This window comes from Pan troglodytes, chromosome 19 (assembly GCF_028858775.2).
Source record: "Pan troglodytes isolate AG18354 chromosome 19, NHGRI_mPanTro3-v2.0_pri, whole genome shotgun sequence".
NCBI lineage: Eukaryota > Metazoa > Chordata > Mammalia > Primates > Hominidae > Pan > Pan troglodytes.
The window spans coordinates 38,099,496-38,118,857 of NC_072417.2; the positions used below are offsets into that span (position 1 = coordinate 38,099,496).

At 37.6% G+C, this 19,362-nt stretch overlaps 1 protein-coding gene across 3 annotated transcripts in view; it reads right to left on the bottom strand.

Moving 5' to 3' along the window:
- Positions 1-19,362, bottom strand: part of TAOK1 (TAO kinase 1) — a 165,939-nt gene that overhangs the window by 70,308 nt on the left and 76,269 nt on the right. For all 3 annotated transcript variants that reach the window (XM_024350393.3, XM_063798761.1, XM_054670112.2), the window contains 6 exons: positions 17,675-17,746; positions 9,101-9,202; positions 7,166-7,211; positions 6,525-6,621; positions 4,483-4,596; positions 2,663-2,754 (listed from right to left, as the gene is read on the bottom strand). In XM_024350393.3, coding sequence (XP_024206161.1) covers positions 2,663-2,754; positions 4,483-4,596; positions 6,525-6,621; positions 7,166-7,211; positions 9,101-9,202; positions 17,675-17,746 — 523 coding nt within the window. The remainder of the gene's footprint in view (positions 1-2,662; positions 2,755-4,482; positions 4,597-6,524; positions 6,622-7,165; positions 7,212-9,100; positions 9,203-17,674; positions 17,747-19,362) is intronic.

Sequence of the window (19,362 nt, forward strand, 5' to 3'; positions counted from 1 at the left end):
CTGAATCGGATTTGCATTGAGAATCATACCTCACATCTATAAACCCAGCACTTTGGGAGGCTGAGGTGGGTGGATCACCTGAAGTGAGGAGTTGGAGACCAGCCTGGCCAACATGGTGAAAACCTATCTCTACTAAAAATAAAAAAATTAGCTGGGCGTGGTGGCAGGCACCTGTAGTCCCAGCTACTTGGGAGGCTAAGGCAGGAGAATCCCTTGAACCCAGGAGGCGGAGGTTGCAGTGAGCCAAGACTGTGCCACTACACTCCAGCCTGGACAACAGAGCGAGACTCTGTCTCCCTCCCACCCCGCAAAAAAAGAAAGAAAAGAAAAAAAATGAAAATCATACCTCTAGACCTGTGTTATCTAAAAAGGTAGCTAACTAGCACATGTGACTATTTAAATGCAAATGTATTTAAATAAAATTTTAGAAAATTCACTCCTTTAGCTGAAAAGCCATAGCTACAGAACACTTCCTTCACTGCAGAAAGTTTTCCTGGCCTGTGCTACTTTAGACCTTTCACCTAGAACCATAATCAGGCTTAAAATATAGTTCCTGACTTAGCACTTCAAAATATTCAAAACATTTGTAAGTAAAATGTTTAAAGTTATTATGAAAGATTACAAAAGTGAAGATACCAAATGAATGCCTAAAATTCTAAGAAATTATTTCAAATATTTCTCCCATGCAAAATTATTTAAAGGCAGTCACATCTAAAGTTCCTTTAAGTATAAAAACTTCTATTGTGAAGGAACTCTTTTATGAAGTAGAATAAAAAGAAGCTAGAAAGAAGAAGCCATTTCACGGAAACTACAAAGTTTAGGTAGATTTTGTTCTAAGCACAACAATGAGCCAACAAATACCTTCTAATCAAATAAATCTTAAAATATATCAATGAAATCTAGCAGGTCCATTAATGCAATTTCACTATCACTGAGGGGCACATGTATGCATTGGCCAGCATTAAGAATGTAAAAGGACCCCATGGGCAAAGAGTACATTAACCAGCTTCTGTACATGTATACCCAGGCTTCTTAAGAAATTAAATTAGGATCTATGGGTAGGAAAAAGAATCATAGGTAAAAGAATAGAGATTAGAGTTTAGGACACCTAAAGGTACTTTCAAATGGAAGAAATAGTTTGGCAAACTTCAAATTAAGACAAAGAAATCCCAAGTATGACATGGTAATCTCCAAATCTCTGTTTGTTGATGTTGTTAAACTATAAAACAAACAGCAGGATGTGGAGCTTGAAGGGAGTAGTTAACAGAGGAATTCCAACAAAAGTGAAAATACTTAAAGATTACATTTTAGGGAAAAAAAACTGGACTGCAAGGTAGTCTGGTTGTAATAGAAATCGTAACTTTAATCTACTGTGTAATAATAAGCAAGATTTTACCTTCATTTTACCTCATTTTCCCTATACTTATTTTAGAAAACTACTGGCAAACTCGAGTAGATAATGATTAATCAAAATTACCAACAGATTTTACTTTTAATGTATTATTTTCCATCCTTAGTCACTCCTTTTAGAATGGTTTAGATGAGCGCAGTGGCTCATGCTTGAAATCCCCCCACTGCGGGAGGCTGAGGCAGGAAGATAGCTTGAGCCCAGGAGTTCAAGACCAGCCTGGGCATCATGGCGAAACCCTGTCTCTGCTAAAAATACAAAAATTAGCCTGGTGTGCTGGTGTGTGCCTGCAGTCCCAGCTATGCAGGAGGCTGAGGTGGGAGGATTGCTTGATCCCAGGAAGCAGAGGTTAGAGTGAGCTGAGATTGCACCACTGTACTCCAGCCTGGGTGACAGAGCAAGACCATGTCTCAAAAATAAATAAATAAGTAAAATTTAATGCAATGCTCTTATAAGAAGATAAAAAGGAAAAGACTATTGGGCTGGTAGACCTCCATTGGGAAATCCAGAGCAAGAAGACGGCCAGCATCTTCAATTACAGTGACAGTTTATTGGCTCACAGAAGTTATGATGGTCCACTCTTTTTAGCACAGTTCTATTTATGAACAACTTAATAAAATGTGTGCTTAAAATCAAACTGCTACAGGAAATTGAGTCCAATCTGTCTCTCTCTCTCATTGCAAGACCCTGCTACAGTGATCCATATACCTATGGATCATGGCCCCTGTTGAATGAAGTCGGCCTTACCGTCCTAAAAAAAAAAAAAAAAAAAAAAATATATATATATATATATATATATACATATATATATATCAAACTGTTACAAAATGGTATGTAGGTATGACAGTCTGACATCTAATTTCATCCCTAATTAAAAATAAAAAAAAAGTAGTAACTACCCCAGCTAGTTATGAATGGCTTACAGATCTTCTATAGCTGGTAAATCTGGTAATCATAAACATATTCTAGGTGTTTAACAAATACTCATTAATGTTAGACATAGATTCCTCAAACTTAATTAAAACCACAGTGGAAAATTATTTTAGATATAATGGAACAGAGCAAATATAATATAGGTAACCCTAATATAAATAAAACTTACCAAATAACCGAAGTGAAAACCTTAATAAATGTATTGCCCCCCTTATAAAGTGACATTTAAGATAAAAATCTATAATTTTTATAGATTGGTACAGAAATTGAGGTAAAACATTGATCAAAACTTAATCCATAGTAATGAAGAACAATGCTTACCTAGTTCAATACATGTTATTCCAAGAGACCACACATCTACTTTGCCATCATATTGTCCTTCATCCATGGCTAAAATTACTTCTGGGGCCATCCTAGAACAAAACGTTAATTTAAATTAAAGATTTTTTTAAAAAAGTATACTATCCTTTGAGAATGTAACAGTCATCTACATGGAGATCACTGGTTTGAATTCTAGCCAATATATCTGGACATAAGAATTTTTATAACGGGAACTAAGTGCATTACAGGTTGTGAGGTAAATATTTAGCAATGCATATATAGTGTGAGATTTATTTATTTATTTATTTATTTATTTATTTATTTATTTTATTTATTTTTTTGAGACGGAGTCTCGCTCTGTCACCCAGGCTAGAGTGCAGTGGCGCAATCTTGGCTCACTGCAAGCTCTGCCTCCCGGGTTCACGCCATTCTCCTGCCTCAGCCTCCTGAGTAGCTGGGACTACAGGCGCCCACCACCACGCCTGGCTAATTTTTTGTATTTTTTAGTAGAGATGGAGTTTCACCGTGTTAGCCAGGATGGTCTTGATCTCCTGACCTGGTGATCCGCCCGCCTTGGCCTCCCAAAGTGCTGGGATTACAGGCGTGATCCACCGCACCTGGCCCATAGTGAGAGATTTATTTTCACTATCCATCATTATCATGTAACAGCCACCCCAAAAGAAAGAGGCTCCCAAGGCAGAATTATATTTTGCATCTGCTCAAGTTTGCAGATTATAATATTTCATATCCTTTAGGCCAGTGGTTCTCAAATATTTTGGTCTCAGGATCCCATTACAAAAGTCTATTTTTTGGCCAGGCACAGTGGTTCACGCCTGTAATCCCAGCACTTTGGGAGGCTGAGGTGGACAGATCACGAGGTCAGAAGTTCCAGAAGCCTGAGCAACATGGTGAAACCCCATCTCTACTAAAAATACAAAAATTAGCCGGGTGTGGTGGCTGCTGTCTGTAATCCCAGCTACTCAGGAGGCTGAGGCAGGAGAATCGCTTGAACCTAAGAGGCGGAGGTTGCAGTGAGCCAAGATCACACCACTGCACTCCAACCTGGGCGAGAGGGCAAGACTACGTATCAAAAAAAAAAAAAAAAAAGTCTAATTTTTCCTTAAAAGATTGAATTTTACTATTGGCAACAAGTATTGTCAGTTGTTTTCCTTGAAGTTATAAGCTCATGTCATTTATTAAAGAAAATTATCTGCCACAATAACCAAGACTGAATAATCATAGTTTGTTTGTGTCTTTCTTTCAAATAAAAATGGTGCTCCATGATAAACGTGGCTAGGGCAGCTTGCAACTCAATCACACAATTATCAATCTTATGGGCATCTTATTTGTAAATGAAGCACTAATCACTAATTCATGTCTTCAATTAGTGTCCTACATTCTTTTTTTAAAATTTTAATCTTTTTTCTTTTGAGAGACAGGGCCTCACTCTGTCGCCCAGGCTGGAGTACAGTGGCACAATCTCGGCTCACTCCAACCTCTGCCTCCTGGGTTCAAGTGATTCTCCTACCTCAGCCTCTCAAGTAGCTGGGACTACAGGCATGCACCACCATGCCTGGCTAATTTTTGTATTCTTTGGTAGAGATGGGGTCTCACCATGTTGGCCAGGCTGGTCTCAAACTCCTGACCTCAAGTGATCTGTCTGCCTCGGCCTCCCAAAGTTCTGGGATTACAGGTGTGAGCCATTGCACCTGGCCGAGTTTAACATTCCTGACAGTACTTTACCTTACACTTCATTTGTATTTCATGTTAAACATAGACAGACACTTAAAACGGCTGCTGACTGCTTTAACTATTCTTACCAATACGGCGTTCCCACAAAGGAATTGGCAGGTGATGCCATGGAAGCAGAGCCAAAGTCAGCAAGTTTCACCTGGCCTGGTTCTGTCAGAAGGATATTTCCTGCTTTGATATCTCTAGGTTTAGGGAATACAGAAAATTACTTAACTTTCCCTCAATAGATTATGTTTAAAACGATAAAAATAAAACAAGAATTCATAGGATAGAGAAAGAGAAATCAAAATAATTAAGTGCTGGGGTAATCTCACAATTGGGATAAGGAGAATTAATATTCAAATTAGAAAACAAAAAACTACAGAATTCAAATAAACATATAGTAATAATTTTCTAAAAGAGAAGACAAATAGCAGTAAAAAAAAGAAAATTAGTTCATTGGAGCATAGTTTATATTTTAGTTTCTGTTTATTGGTAGAAACAATGGTTTTTAAAATACATTGCAATTAGCAAACAATCTCTTCATCATACGTAAGATTTCTGAGTATCCATACTTAACTTAAAAACAAAAAAGAAAATATAAAATAACCTTATTCTCCAAACTTTTTAAAAGACTTATTCAAAATAAATAAATACATAAAGATGTATTCGTATCATTTCCAAACGTCAGCATAGTTTTCCTAAATATAAAATAAAAACTGAAATATATGGATAATGTAGTATCAATGATCCCAAATTTACTTTTCTGAAATAGCAAACATACTGTCTATATAAACTAAGAAAACATGTATTTATATAATAAGACTGTCCATCTAATTAGCATTATAATATATACTTAATCATTCAAAAATTAAAATAGAAATTAAAGTGCTGAATTTCCAAGCCCTTGTTAATTCTCACTATAATATTTTAGAGCATAACACGAAGTGAATCTATTTTTCCTCCATTTGATTTTTTTTAAATGGAGAGGTATCTTAAATTTGAGAAAACCTTAGGTTGAAATTCCAACTATGGCACTCACTTATTTACTAGCTTGTGGGTATCTCTCAGATCTTATCCTCATGTTAAAAAATGATAACCTATTAACTCACAATGACTCTATTATATAGTTTAAAATGTACTGCCTGGTTCATATATGTAATAAGAAAATGCTAACTTTCTTCTAAAACAGCTAGAACCAATACCAGTGCCAAAAATACATTATAAAATGTTTTAACTTCAAAGTTACTATCCATTATCAAGGATTATCAAGGACCACAGCTCAAAAGCATAAAAAGTCTTAAGCAGCTTCTGTTTTTTTTTTTTTTTTTGAGACAGAGTTTCACTCTGTCACCCAGGCTGTACAGTGGTACAGTGTACAGTGTGTACAGTGGCACAATCTCAGCTCACTGCAAACTCCACCTCCCGGGCTCAAGTGATTCTCTTCTCTCAGCCTCACGAGTAGCTGGGATTATAGATGCCCACAACAAAGCCCAGCTAATTTTCATATTTTCAGTGGAGACGAGGTTTTACCATATTGGTTGGCCAGGCTGGTTTCGAACTCCTGACCTCAAGTGATCCACCTGCCTAGGCCTCTCAAAGTGCTGGGATTACAGGTGTGAGCCACCTCGCCTGGCCTTAAGCAGCTTTTATTCGTCCATGTCATAGAATCAATGGAATAAATATGTCATTATCAGTAACCAGAAGACAAAAGATCTAGATTTAGTTCTAGCTCTATCTACTCAGCTTTGCAACCTTTAGGAAATTAGTCACAAATTGAGACATCAGTGATTTTACCGGTAAAATGAGAAAGAAAAACTGTATGATTCTCTAATGCCCATTCCAGTTTGCAAATTAAATGATTCTATAGCTAAATTTCTACCACAAATCTAGAAAGTATACATATTTTTACAAGGTCCAGCAGCACATGTAGGCAAAGATAAAAATTATCCTAGTGAGATAAAGTATACAACTATGTTCATTTTAGGACATGAAAAATCTAAAAAAATATGAGCTTATATTATTTTATTTGGCTTTAACCAATAAAAACTTTAGAGTTAATAAATTCTAAAGTTGGTATATGCAACAAGCCATTTACTTATCAATATATGATAATTTCCAAAGCACTTACCTATGAATCATAGTATGAGAATGTAAGTAGGCTAATCCCTGAAGAGCACCATGTGTAATTGCTGCTATTTCCACTTCTTGTAATGGCTTTTTGTGAACTTAAAATTTATTTCAAAATAATTAATACACAGAACATTTTTGTTAAAAAAATACATATCTAATACATGGGGCAATTTTTAAAAACTGATACTTAGCAAGAAGAGATTTATTTTCCAAGATGATAAAGATTATTAAACTTTATAACTTGTATGCAGTTGTGTCAGTTGTTAAAGTACAGTTCATAGCCAATTCTTCTCTTAGCTAACAATATTAAATAATTATTTGGTGATGTAAAAACAATAGTAACAGAGTTCTCTCTTTATTCTCACTTATCTTTGTTTTGAACAAGAGGAGCAGAATGACAGAGAATTCAGAAAAATACTTGTAAAGTCACAATGAGAAAACATGACTATTTTAAGCTACTGTATAACATATAATATTTAATAAGGACAGCATATACCATGCTGAGAATTTGAACAAGACTAAGAGTTCTGCTCTTTCTGGAAAGTTTTACATTATTTGGTATTAATATCATTTAAATAATGTCTAAATTATCATTTTATTCTGTGAATACTTTTAAAAAAATAATCAAAGGGAACTTACCTTCTAGTAAATCTGAAGCAGATCCTAAACAATATTCCATTACAAGCTACATGGAAAAGTTATAAAAGCATTAAAATATATTATAAAGATTTAATATAAATTTAAGATAAAATAAGTTCACACAGTAGATCAAGAACATAGTTTGAAGTAAAATTCTAGTCACCATTTACCTTAAAAAAATAGTTATATAGATATTACTCAGAATAATATATTTTTAAAATTTTTTAATAAAAAAGTTATGTATTCAGTGATTTGTTAAATGCATAAAGTCAAGCCAATGATACATTAATCTTTTAATAATGCCAACATATAATCACTTCTATAAGCTGTGTATTTCATATATAATTACTAATTAAAATTATAAAGAAATACACTATTTCTTAAAAATGTACTATTCCATTACTACAAACCTATAGTAACAATATTGATCATTGTTAGAAGACAGAAAACTGTGTTCTCTAGAATTATATGTATAGTCAGCCCTTCACATCTGTGGGTTCTAGATTTGTAGATTCAACCAACTATATATCAAAAATAATTGAAAAAATAAAAAAATTGTCTGGGCACAGTGGCTCATGCCTATAATCCCAGCACTTTGGGAGGCCAAGGCAGGCAGATCACCAGGTTAGGAGATTGAGACCATCCTGGCACACACGGTGAAACCCCATTTATACTAAAAATATAAAAAATTAGCTGGGTGTGGTGGTGGGTGCCTGCAGTCCCAGCTACTCGGGAGGCTTAGGCAGGAGAATGGCATGAACCTGGGAGGCGGAGCTTGCAGTGAGCCGTGATTGCGCCACTGCACTCCAGCCTGGGCGACAGAGCGAGACTCTGTCTCAAAATAAATAAATAAATAAATAAAATTTTAAAAAATGACAATATAACAATAAAAATAAAACAAAAAGCCAATACAACGTAACAACTATTTACATGGCATTCACATTGTGGTATTATAACTAATCTACAGATGATTGAATAAATAATAGGTGGATGTGCCCAGGTTATGTGCAGATACTCCATTTTATAGAAGGGATTTGGTATCCTGGGGGTGGGTGTCCTGGAACCAAATCCCCCACAGATACTGAGGAAAAACTATACAAAGCTTAGGTTACAACCGTTTCTTTGAAAGCAAACACAGAGCACCTCCTATGTGCCAGGTATTTTTTATATAGTAACCAATTTAATCCTCAGAATAATCTTATGAGGTAGGTCTTATTAGTATCCTTGTTTTATGGATGGAGAACCCCGAGAAGCAGAGAGGTTACCCATCTAATGTTACTTTTTCTTTAATCATAGCCTCAATTTTACAAGTCACCACTACCACTACCAAAACAAACTGGATAAAAATGCACCAAACACTACAAATCTAAATCTACAGTACGTATACTAAAATGATACTTAGCTGTGACTTATTAATTATTCAAAATAAGGGGCCATTCCTGCTAACAAAAGGGCAAAATAAATTTCTACTTCTTATAATAAAGTGCAACAATTCTCTATCTTTAGTGTTATTCGACCAAGGAATCGTGATCAGCTCAAATTTCACCAGGATTCACCCAAATTTCACCAAGATCTTTCTGGTTAAATGCATTACAGTACATTTATGTCAAGAAAACATATGCTAACTTTCAACCTCAAGTAACATGATTGTTTTCACAATGTTTGAATGGTACTACTAATACTGTCATAGGACATTTTATCATACATACAAAGGTCAACAGAATTCTGAAAAATCTCTGCAGTGAGACTTGCAAAAGTTCTATTATCTCTTACTGCCTACAAGTTCTAGGAAATATTGCTTGTTTTCTTTCAGTATGAACTAACATTTCAGGTGTTTTTTGCATGCATTTACACAACCAGTATGAGATATTCTGAATTAATGCATTATAAACCAAAATCAGCTAAAATTGCAACAAGGGGAGAACAAATACCAACCCATGCTGTGTGTTCACGTAAATAACAGCCTTTGTATTCTATACTGTTGGGATGTTTTATTCTTTGTAGAAACTTGACTTCCTTAATAATATCCTGCCATTTCTGTGGGGAGAAAAAAGGTAAAGAATTATGAACAGGACTTTTCCTCAGAAAGTTATATAAGAATAAAAGTAATTACTAAATTTAGAAGAGTTAACAAGAACATGCAACTTTGCTTGGTTTTACTTATTTATTGGGAGGGTCTTGCTCTTTCACCCAGGCTGGAGTGCAGTGGCACAATCTCAGCTAACTGCAACCTCCATCTTGTGGGCTCAAGTGATCCTCCCACCTCAGCCTCCCAAGTATTTGGGTCTACAGGCGCACACCACCATGCTCATCTAATTTTTCTATTTTTTGTACAGATGGGGTTTCACTGCATTGCTCAGACTGGTCTCAAACTCCTGACCTCAAGTGATTCACTTGTCTTGGCCTCCCAAAATATGGTCATTTTTAGATAAAATGTCAAAATTTAAAAGTTTAAATAAATTATATTCAGCCAGGTGCAGTGGCTCACGCCTGTAATCCCAGCACTTTGGGAGGCTGAAGCAGGTGGATCACAAGGTCAGGAGATTGTGACCATCCTGGCCAACATGGTGAAACCGTGTCTCTACTAAAAATACAAAAATTAGCTGGGCGTGGTGGTGTGCACCTACAGTCCCAGGTACTCGGGAGGCTGAGGCAGGAGAATAGCTTGAACACGGGAGGTGGAGGTTGCAGTGAGACGAGATCGAGCCACACTGCACTCCAGCCTGGTGACAGAGCGAAACTCGGTCTCAAAAATAAAACAAATAAATAAATAAATAACATTCATATACAGGCATATCTCAATTTACAGCACTTTGCTTTATTGTACTTCACAGATGTTACTTTCTTTTTTTTTTAAAACAAATTGAAGGTTTGTAGCAATCCTGTGTCAAAGCAAGTCTACCAGCACCATTTTTCCAATAGCATGGGCTCACTTGATGTCTTTGTGTCACCTTTTGGTAACTCTCACAATATTTCAAACTTTTTCATCATTATTATTATACCTGTTATGGTGATCTGTGATCAGTAATTGTTTACATTACTATTGTAATTGTTTTGGGGAGCCATGAACTGTGCCCATATAAGATGGTGAATTTCATCAATAAACATGTATTCTCACAGTTCCACCAGCCAGCCATTCCCCGGTCTGTCTCCCTTTCCTTGGGCCTCCCTATTCTCTGAGACACAATAATGTTGAAATTAGGCCATCAATAACCCCACAGTGACCCCTAAGTGTTCAAGTGAACGGAATACTCACACATCTGTCACTTCAATTCAAAACTTACAAGTGATTAAGCTTAGTGAGAAAGGCATGTCAAAAGCTGAGACAGGCTTTGAAGCTAGGCCTTTTGCACCAAATAGCCAAGTTGTAAATGCAAAGAAAAAGTTATTGAAGAAAATTTAAAGTGCTACTCCAGTGAATATATGAATGATAAGAAGGTAAAACAAGTTTATTGTTGATGTGAAGAAAGCTTTAATGGTCTGGATAGAAAATCAAATCAGCCACAACATTCCCGTAAAACAAAGTCTAATCTAGAGGATGGCCCTAACTCTCTTTAACTCTACAAAGGATGAGAGAGGTGAGGAAGCTGAAGAAGAAAAGTTGGAAGCTAGTAGAGGTTGCTTCATCAGGTTTAAGGAAAGAAATTATCTCCGTAAAATAAAAATGCAAGGTAGGCCGGCACGGTAGCTCACTCCTATAATCAATCCCAGCATTTTGGGAGGCCAAGGCGGACAGATCACTTGAGGTCAGGAGTTCAAGACCAGCCTGGCCAACAAGGTGAAACCCCATCTCCACTAAACACACAAAAATTAGCCGGGTGTGGTGATGCGTGCCTGTAGTCCTAGCTACTAGGGAGGAAACGCAGAGGAAGGAGAATCGTTTGAACCCAGGAGGCGGAGGCTGCAGTGAGCCAAGATAGTGCCACTGCACTCTAGCCTGGGCAACAGAGAGAGACTCTGTCTCAAAAAAAAAAAAGAAAAAGAAAGAAAGAAAAGTGCAAGGTGAAGCAGCAAGTACTGATGTAGAGGCTACATGCAAGTTATCCAGAAGATCTAGCCAATGTGTCATTGATGAAGGTGGCTACATTACGCAACAGATTTTTTTGTTGTTGTTGTTGAGAGTCTCACTCTGCCATCCACACTGGAGTGCAGTGGCACGATCTTGGCTCACTACAACTTGTGCCTCCTGGATTCAAGCATTCCTCCTGCGACCACACCTGGCTAATTTTTCTATTTTCAGTAGAGACGGGGTTTCACCATGTTGGCCAAGCTGGTCTCGAACTCCTGGCCTCAAGTGATCCACCTACCTTGGCCTCCCAAAGTGCTGAGATTACAGGTGTGAGCCACCATGCCCAGTCAACAGATCTTCAGTGTAGATGAAATAGCCTTATATTGGAAGAAGATACCATCTAGGACTTTCATGGCTACAGAGCAACTATGAAATGCCTGGTTTCAAAGCTTCAAAGGACAGGCTGACTCTCTTGTTAGGGGCTAATGCAGCTTGTGATTTTAAGTTGAAGTCAATGCACATTTACCATTCCAAAACTCCTACTCTGCCTGTGCTTGTTCAATGAAACAACAAAGCCTGGATGACAGTACATCCATTTAAGCATGGTTTAGTGAATATTTTAAGGCCACGGTTGAGATTTACTGCTCAGAAAGATTCCTTTCAAAATATTACTGGTCTTTGCCCGTGTACCTAGCCACCCAAGAACTCTGATAGAGATATAAAAGGAGATTTATGTTGTTTTTATTCCCGCTAATACACCATCCATTCTGCAGCCCATGGATCAAGGAATAATTTCGAGTTCCAAGCCTTATTATTTAAGAAAGGCCGGCAGGGCACAGTGGCTCACGCCTGTAATCCCAGCACTTTGGGAGGCCGAGGCAGACGGATCACCTGAGGTCGGGAGTTCAGGACTAGCCTGACCGACATGGAGAAACCCTGTCTCTACTAAAAAAATACAAAATGAGCCGGGCGTGGTGGTGCATGACTGTAATCCCAGCTACTTGGGAGGCTGAGGCAGGAGAATCACTTGAACCCAGTGGGGCGGAGGTTGCGGTGAGCCGAGATAGTGCCATTGCACTCCAGCCTGGGCAACAAGAGCGAAACTCCATCTCAAAAAAAAAAAAAAAAGAAAAAAAAAAGAAAGAAAGAAAGGCTATAGCAGCTGGGCATGGTGGTTCACGCCTGTAATCCCAACACTCTGGGAGGCCGAGGCAGGTGGATCACCTGAGGTCAGGAGTTCGAGACCAGCCTGGCCAACATGGCAAAACCCTGTCTCTACTAATAATACAAAAATCAGCCAGGCATGGGGATGCAGGCCTATAATCTCAGTTACTCGAGAGGCTGAGGCAGGAGAATCGCTTGAACCCGGGAGGCAGAGGTTGCAGTGAGCCGAGATCATGCCATTGCACTCCAGCCTGGGCGACAAGAATGAACTCCATCTCAAAAAAAAAAAAAAGAACACACAAAGGCTATAGCTGCCATAGACAGCAATTTGTCTGATGGATATGGGCAAAGTAAATTGAGAATCTTCTGGAAATAATTCATTCTAGATGCCATTAAGAATGTTTCCGACTGATGGGAGGGCAAATTAGCAACATTATCAGGAGTTTGCAATAAGTGGATTCCAACCCTCATGGATGACTTTGAGGGGTTCAATATTTCAGTGGAGGAAATAATTGCAGATGTGGTGGAAACAGCAAGAAAACTGGAATTACACATGGAGCCTGAAGATGTGACTACACTGCTGCAATTTCATGATAAAACTTGAGTGGATGAGAAACTATTTGTAATAGATGGGCAAAGAAAGTAATTTCTGAATATTACATAAACTTAGTTGATAAAGCAGTAACAGAGTTACAGAGGATTGACTCCAATTTTGAAAGTTTTATCATGGGTAAAATGCTGTCAAACATCATTGCATTCTACAGAGAAACCTTTTGTGAAAGAGAAAACTGATGGGCAAACTTCACTGTTGTCAGATTTTAAGAAATTGCCACAGCCACCTTAACCTTCAGCAACCACTACCCTGATCAGTCAGAAGCCATCAACATGGAAGCAAGATTCTCAACCAGCAAAAATAGTATGACATGCTGAAGGCTCAAATTTTCATTAACTTTTTTTTAGAAATAAAATATTTTAAGCTGGGCGCAGTGGCTCACGCCTGTAATTCCAGCACTTTGGGAGGCCGAGGTGGGGGGATCACGAGGTCAAGAGATCGAGACCATCCTGGCCAAGATGATGAAACCCCGTCTCTACTAAAACCACAAAAAATTAGCCAGGCGTGGTAGCGGGCACCTGTAGTCCCAGCTACTCGGGAGGCTGAAGCAGGAGAATCACTTGAACCCGGGAGGCGAAGGTCGCAGTGAACCAAGATTGCGCCACTGCGCTCCAGCCTGGCGACAGAGTGAGACTTCATCTCAAAAAAAAAAAAAAAAAAAAAAAGAAAGAAAATATTTTAAAATTAAGGTACATACACTGTCTTTTTTAGACAAAATGTTATTGCACACTTAATGGACTACGGTACTACAGTATAGCATGGACATATATATATTTTTTTTTTAGATGAAATCTTGTGTTGTTGTCCAGGCTGGAGTGCAGTGGCACAATCTTGACTCACTGCAGCCTTCGCCTCCTGGGTTCAAGTGATTCTCGTGCCTCTTCCTCCTGGGTTCAAGTGATTATCCTGTCTCAGCCTCCCAAGTACCTTGGAATTACAGGCACCTGCAACCACGACTGGCTAATTTTTGTATTTTTAGTAGAGACAGGGTTTTCCACCACATTGGCCAGGCTGGTCTCAAACTCCTGACCTCAAGTGATCCGCCTGCCTCGGCCTTCCAAAGTGCTGGGATTACAGGCGTGAGCCACTGTGCCAGGCCTAGACATAATTTTCATATGCACTGGGCACCAAAAAATTCATGTGACTTGCTTTATTATGATATTTGCTTTATTGTAGTGGTTGAGAACAAAACCCACAATATCTCCAAGTCATGCCTATAGTTTACAACTCAATTATATAATTTACAAAATTATTTCACTCAAGGTAGGTAAGACAAATTTGAGTTTGATAAAATTTATCATTAATGACTCATTAAAATTTTACAACCATACACCAATCATGTTGATAACTATATACCATATTCAGTGATTTTTCTTCAAAAGTCCAACCTTTCTTTTTTAATACAGTTTTATTGATATATAATTTATATACCATAAAGTTCACCTGTTGTGTTTTTGGCTCATTTCTATTACCAAATGTTAGGGTTTAACTCAAATGAAGTAATTCCTCTGAGATTTAAGTTCCTAAATGCAGACTCTAAAATGCTAGTGAATAATTAGCTATTATATATAAAAGTTCACAGAAAAAAACCAAGCAGTACAAAAATCTTTTCCTACATAGTTTACTAAGAGGCTTATTCACTAATACCTATACCTATCAGGAAATACAGTTAAACCTTTGGTCTTAAGCTACTTCATGACAACCTTAAACACTTAGGCCACATCCTAAACATAGTTACTCTTAAGAAGCAACCCGAGAACTCTAAAAATACAGATCCTTTGGTCCATACCCAGAAATTCCACAGATTCAGTAGGTGTGAGAGGAGGACTAGAAATCTGTTTTTGCTCTTTTTAATTATTTTAAGTTTTATCACTGATTTGGGCTATATTCTTAATGGCAAGGAAAGCAGTATAAATAGAATAAGAAATGTTGTATACTAGATTTAAGATCATATACCTCCTATGTTATTTCACAAGGCCTTAACAGAACACAACAAAATATGTTCCGGTGTTTTGTGTAAAATGTGGAAGATACATTATAAAATGCTAAATCCAGAAAATCTGTTCTATGGTCTTTAAGTTTCAAATTTGAATACTCTGGAAGGCAGACTCAAAAAAATGTATTCCTTAATATAAAAAAATTTTCATGAAGGACGCCAACATTAGATATTAAAAGATGATGTGGTAAATGAAAATTTTTGTTCTAGGTGTGACTAATCAGACTCTGAAACAGACAGATATAGATACATATGTAGATATACATACACCCAATGGAATATTTTTCAGACTTAAAAAGGAAGGAAATTCTGACATAACTACAACATGGATGAACTTTGGGGATATTAGGTTACGTGATATAAGCTAGTCACAGACAAATCCCAAATGATTCCACTTATATTAAGTACCTAGTCAAATTTATGGAGACAGAAAGTAGACTGGTGGTTGCAAGAGGCTGGGGAATTATTGTTTAATGACTACAGAGTTTTAATGTTGCAAGATAAAAAGAATTCTAGAGATGCATGGTGATAATGGTTGCACAACAATGTGAATGCACTTAATTCCACTGAAATGTGGAATTGAAAATAGTTAAAATGGCAAATTTTATGTTGTATGTTTTACCACAATTAAAAATAATTTTAAAAAATTTAAAGATTAAAGAGAATTCTAGAGTTTCTTTTTCTTTTTTCATTTATAAATATTTTATTTTTTGACTGAGATGGGGCGGGGGAGGGGGGAAATCTCACTATGCTCCCCAGGGTGGTCTCGAACTCCTGGGCTCAAAATGATCCACCCACCTCGGCCTCCCAAAGTGCTGGGATTACAGGTGTGAACCACAGTGCCAGGCAGAATTGCAGATTTTTAAAAGCAGACTACATTTCATAAATAAATTTATGAAATTAGGTAGAATATAATCTGAAGAGAACTAATTAGAATATTAGTGAACTAAAAAGTACATTCAGTGTAGCATTAATAATTTCATTTTCTAATTTTTCAAATTGTTATACATTGCTCGTTTCTCAGACTAGATATACATTCATGTTGATTAAAGTTTGTTTAAAACAGGCATTAAACAATGTTTAAACCATTTTAAAGATCACAGGCTAGGTGCGGTGGCTCACGCCTGTAATCTCAGTACTTTGGGAGGCCAAGGCAGGTGGATTGCTTGAGGTCAGAAGTTCAAGACCAGCCTGGCCAACGTGGTGAAACCTCACCTGTACTAAAGATACAAAATATTTGCCAGGTGTGGTGGCAGGCGCCTGTAATCCCAGCTACTTGGGAGGCTGAGGCAGGAGAATTACTTGAACCTGGGAGGTGGAGGTTACAGTGAGCCAAGATCGCGCCACTGCACTCCAGCCTGGTGGACAGAGAGATGCTCTGTCTCAAAAAAAAAAAGATCATATCCAGTATAATTTACTGTCAAGTACATCTTATTTTACTTTAATTTTTTAGAAACTGATAATCTTTCCAAGATAAACAGAGAATATTTAAAATGACAGTTTAAAAAATTAAGGCTGGGAGCGGTGGCTTACGCCTATAATCCAAGCACTTTGGGAGGCCGAGGCAGGCAGATTGCCTGAGGTCAGGAGTTCGAGAACAGTCTGGCCAACATGGTGAAACCCTGTCTCTACTAAAATACAAAAAATTAGCCTGGCATGGTGGCATGCACCTGTAGTCCCAGCTACTCAGGAGGCTGAAGCAGGAGAATTGCTAAAACCCGGGAGGCAGAGGTTGCAGTGAGCTGAGATTGCACCACTGCACTCCAGCCTGGGCAGCAGAGCGAGACTCCAGCTCCTAAAAAAAAAAAAAAAAATTGAAAGCAGGCCGAGCACAGTGGTTCACACCTGTAATCCCAGCATTTTGGGAGGCCAAGGCAGGTGGATCACCTGAAGTCAGGAGTTTGAGACCAGCCTGGCCAACATGGAGACACCCTGTCTCTACTAAAAATACAAAAATTAGCCAGGTGTGGTGGCGCACACCTGTAATCCCAGATACTCTGGAGGCTGAAGCAGGAGAACTGCTTGAACCTGAGAGGTGGCGAAGGTTGCAGTGAGCCAAGATTGTGCCACTGCATTCCAGCTTAGGTGACAGAGCGAGACTCTATCTAAAAAAAATAAAAATAAATAAATAAATAAATAAAAATAAAAGCAGGAGGCAAGAGTAGGGGGGATTTGGAGATACCAATAATGCTCTGTTTATGGCTCTCAGTACTATTAGAGTTAAATGGGTACATCGGTTTGTGAAAATAAATTCATTGAGATATACACTTAAGATGTGTATACTTCACCTGTTAACACTTAAAAAATTCCCAACCTTCCTCCCCAGTTAAAAATTATGTCTTCCTCTAACATACCAATAAGAATGTATATATTGGCCGGGCGCGGTGGCTCACGCCTGTAATCCCAGCACTTTGGGAGGCCAAGGCAGGCGGATCACGAGGTCAGGAGATCAAGACCATCCTGGCTAACACGGTGAAACCCGTCTCTACTAAAAATACAAAAAATTAGCTGGGCGTGGTGGCGGGTGCCTGTAGTCCCAGCTACTCGGGAGGCTGAGGCAGGAGAATGGCGTGAACTTGGGAGGCGGAGCTTGCAGTGAGCCAAGATTGCACCACTGCACTCCAGCCTGGGCGACAGAGCGAGACTCAGTCTCAAAAAAAAAAGAATGTATATATTTATTCTGAGATAAATATAAGAAAAAAACAAGAATGTACATATTTAACCTACCTCAGTAGACTGCTTTCCACTATAAGACATTTTCTTGATGGCCACCACTTCATTGGTACGCACATCTCGTGCCTGAAGAAGAAAGAAAGAAAGAAGCACTGTAAAAATTAACAGGTGAAATCTAGGCAACTATTTCTTTGTGAATATAAAAGCATTTGTAAACTACCATGTCAAAAAGGACATCAAAACCACTTTTAAAGAAAATTTTAAAAATAACACTATACAGCAATACTTATAAAATTATCCTGGAGCTAGTACTTTAAAAAGAAAATAAAGCAAAGTAAAAAAATAAGAAAATAAACCTTTGAGTAATCTGAGAAGAAAAATACAGAAATTTGAGTAGTACTATAAACAAAGAGACAATGCAATACAAGTGTATAAAAGTCTATGCTAATAAAGTTTGAAATCTCAATGAAACAGACAACTTTTTAAGAAAGAATAAATTACTAAAACTGACCTAAAGACAATAACATGAGTAAAACAATGATGGCAGATTGAAAAGAATACCAATGAATGATCTTTAACATAGTCTTCAGTGAAAAACAGTTTTACCAAAGGAACTTTCCAGAATATATAAGAGAAAAATAGAAGAGCTATCCCATTAATTTTACAAAGGCAGTTTAACCCTATAACTGAAACCTCATAAAGAGTACAAAATTGAAAGTTAGGTACCAATTGCATTTGTGAATATAGATGGGAAAACTCTAAAATTAGCAAACCAAATTTTACAGGGCATTAAAAGATTTTTCCTTTGGATAAAATATACTATTACAGGCTGGGCATGGTGGCTCACACCTGTAATCCCAGCACTTTGGGAGGGTGAAGCGGGTGGATCACCTCAGGTCAGCAGTTCGAGATCAGCCTGGCCAACATGGTGAAAATCTATCTCTACTAAAAATATAAAAATCAGCCGGGTGTGGTGGTGCACGCCTGTAATCCCAGCTACTTGGGAGGCTGAGACAGGAGAATCGCTTGAAACTGGGAGTCGGAGATTGCAGTGAGCCGTGACCATGCCACTGCACTCCAGCCTGGACAGCAACACTGTCTCAAAAAACAAAACACACAGGAATGCAAAAGATTTTGAAACTAGAAAAACATTTCATAATTCACCACATCTTTTAAAAGTCAAGGGGAAAAATATATATAAACTCTCAATAAATGCTGAAAATGTGAGACAGGCCTAACGCTAAATGTATTCAATTGTAGAGAAGGCCAAACTCTTAGAAAAACAAAATTAGCAAGGTAATTCCTCAACATATGCTGTCTATTGAAAACAACTGCTAATCAGGATCAAGACCAGACTCCTTAAAATGCTGTCATGATGATTATTTAATACTGTTGTGGAAAATCTGGAAAAAAAAAAAAAAGCACAGAAACTTGACAGTTAACTCTTAGAAAACAAGAGCGAAACTCCCACTATACACACACAAAAAATAACTATTAAGAAAGTACAAGGCAATAGCTGTGAAATATTTAAAATGAGTTTAGTAAAAGGGTTAGAAACCATCTCAAACCATCTGTGCAAGAACTCGTTTTCAATTCAGGCTCTAATGAATTCCCAAAGACAAAATGTTCTAAAAGTGGATTGTAGTGATGGCTACAAAACTTGTATCTACTAAAAATAATTGAACTGTACACTTAAAACTGGTAGACCTATGGTATGTAAATTATACCTCAAAAAACTTTTT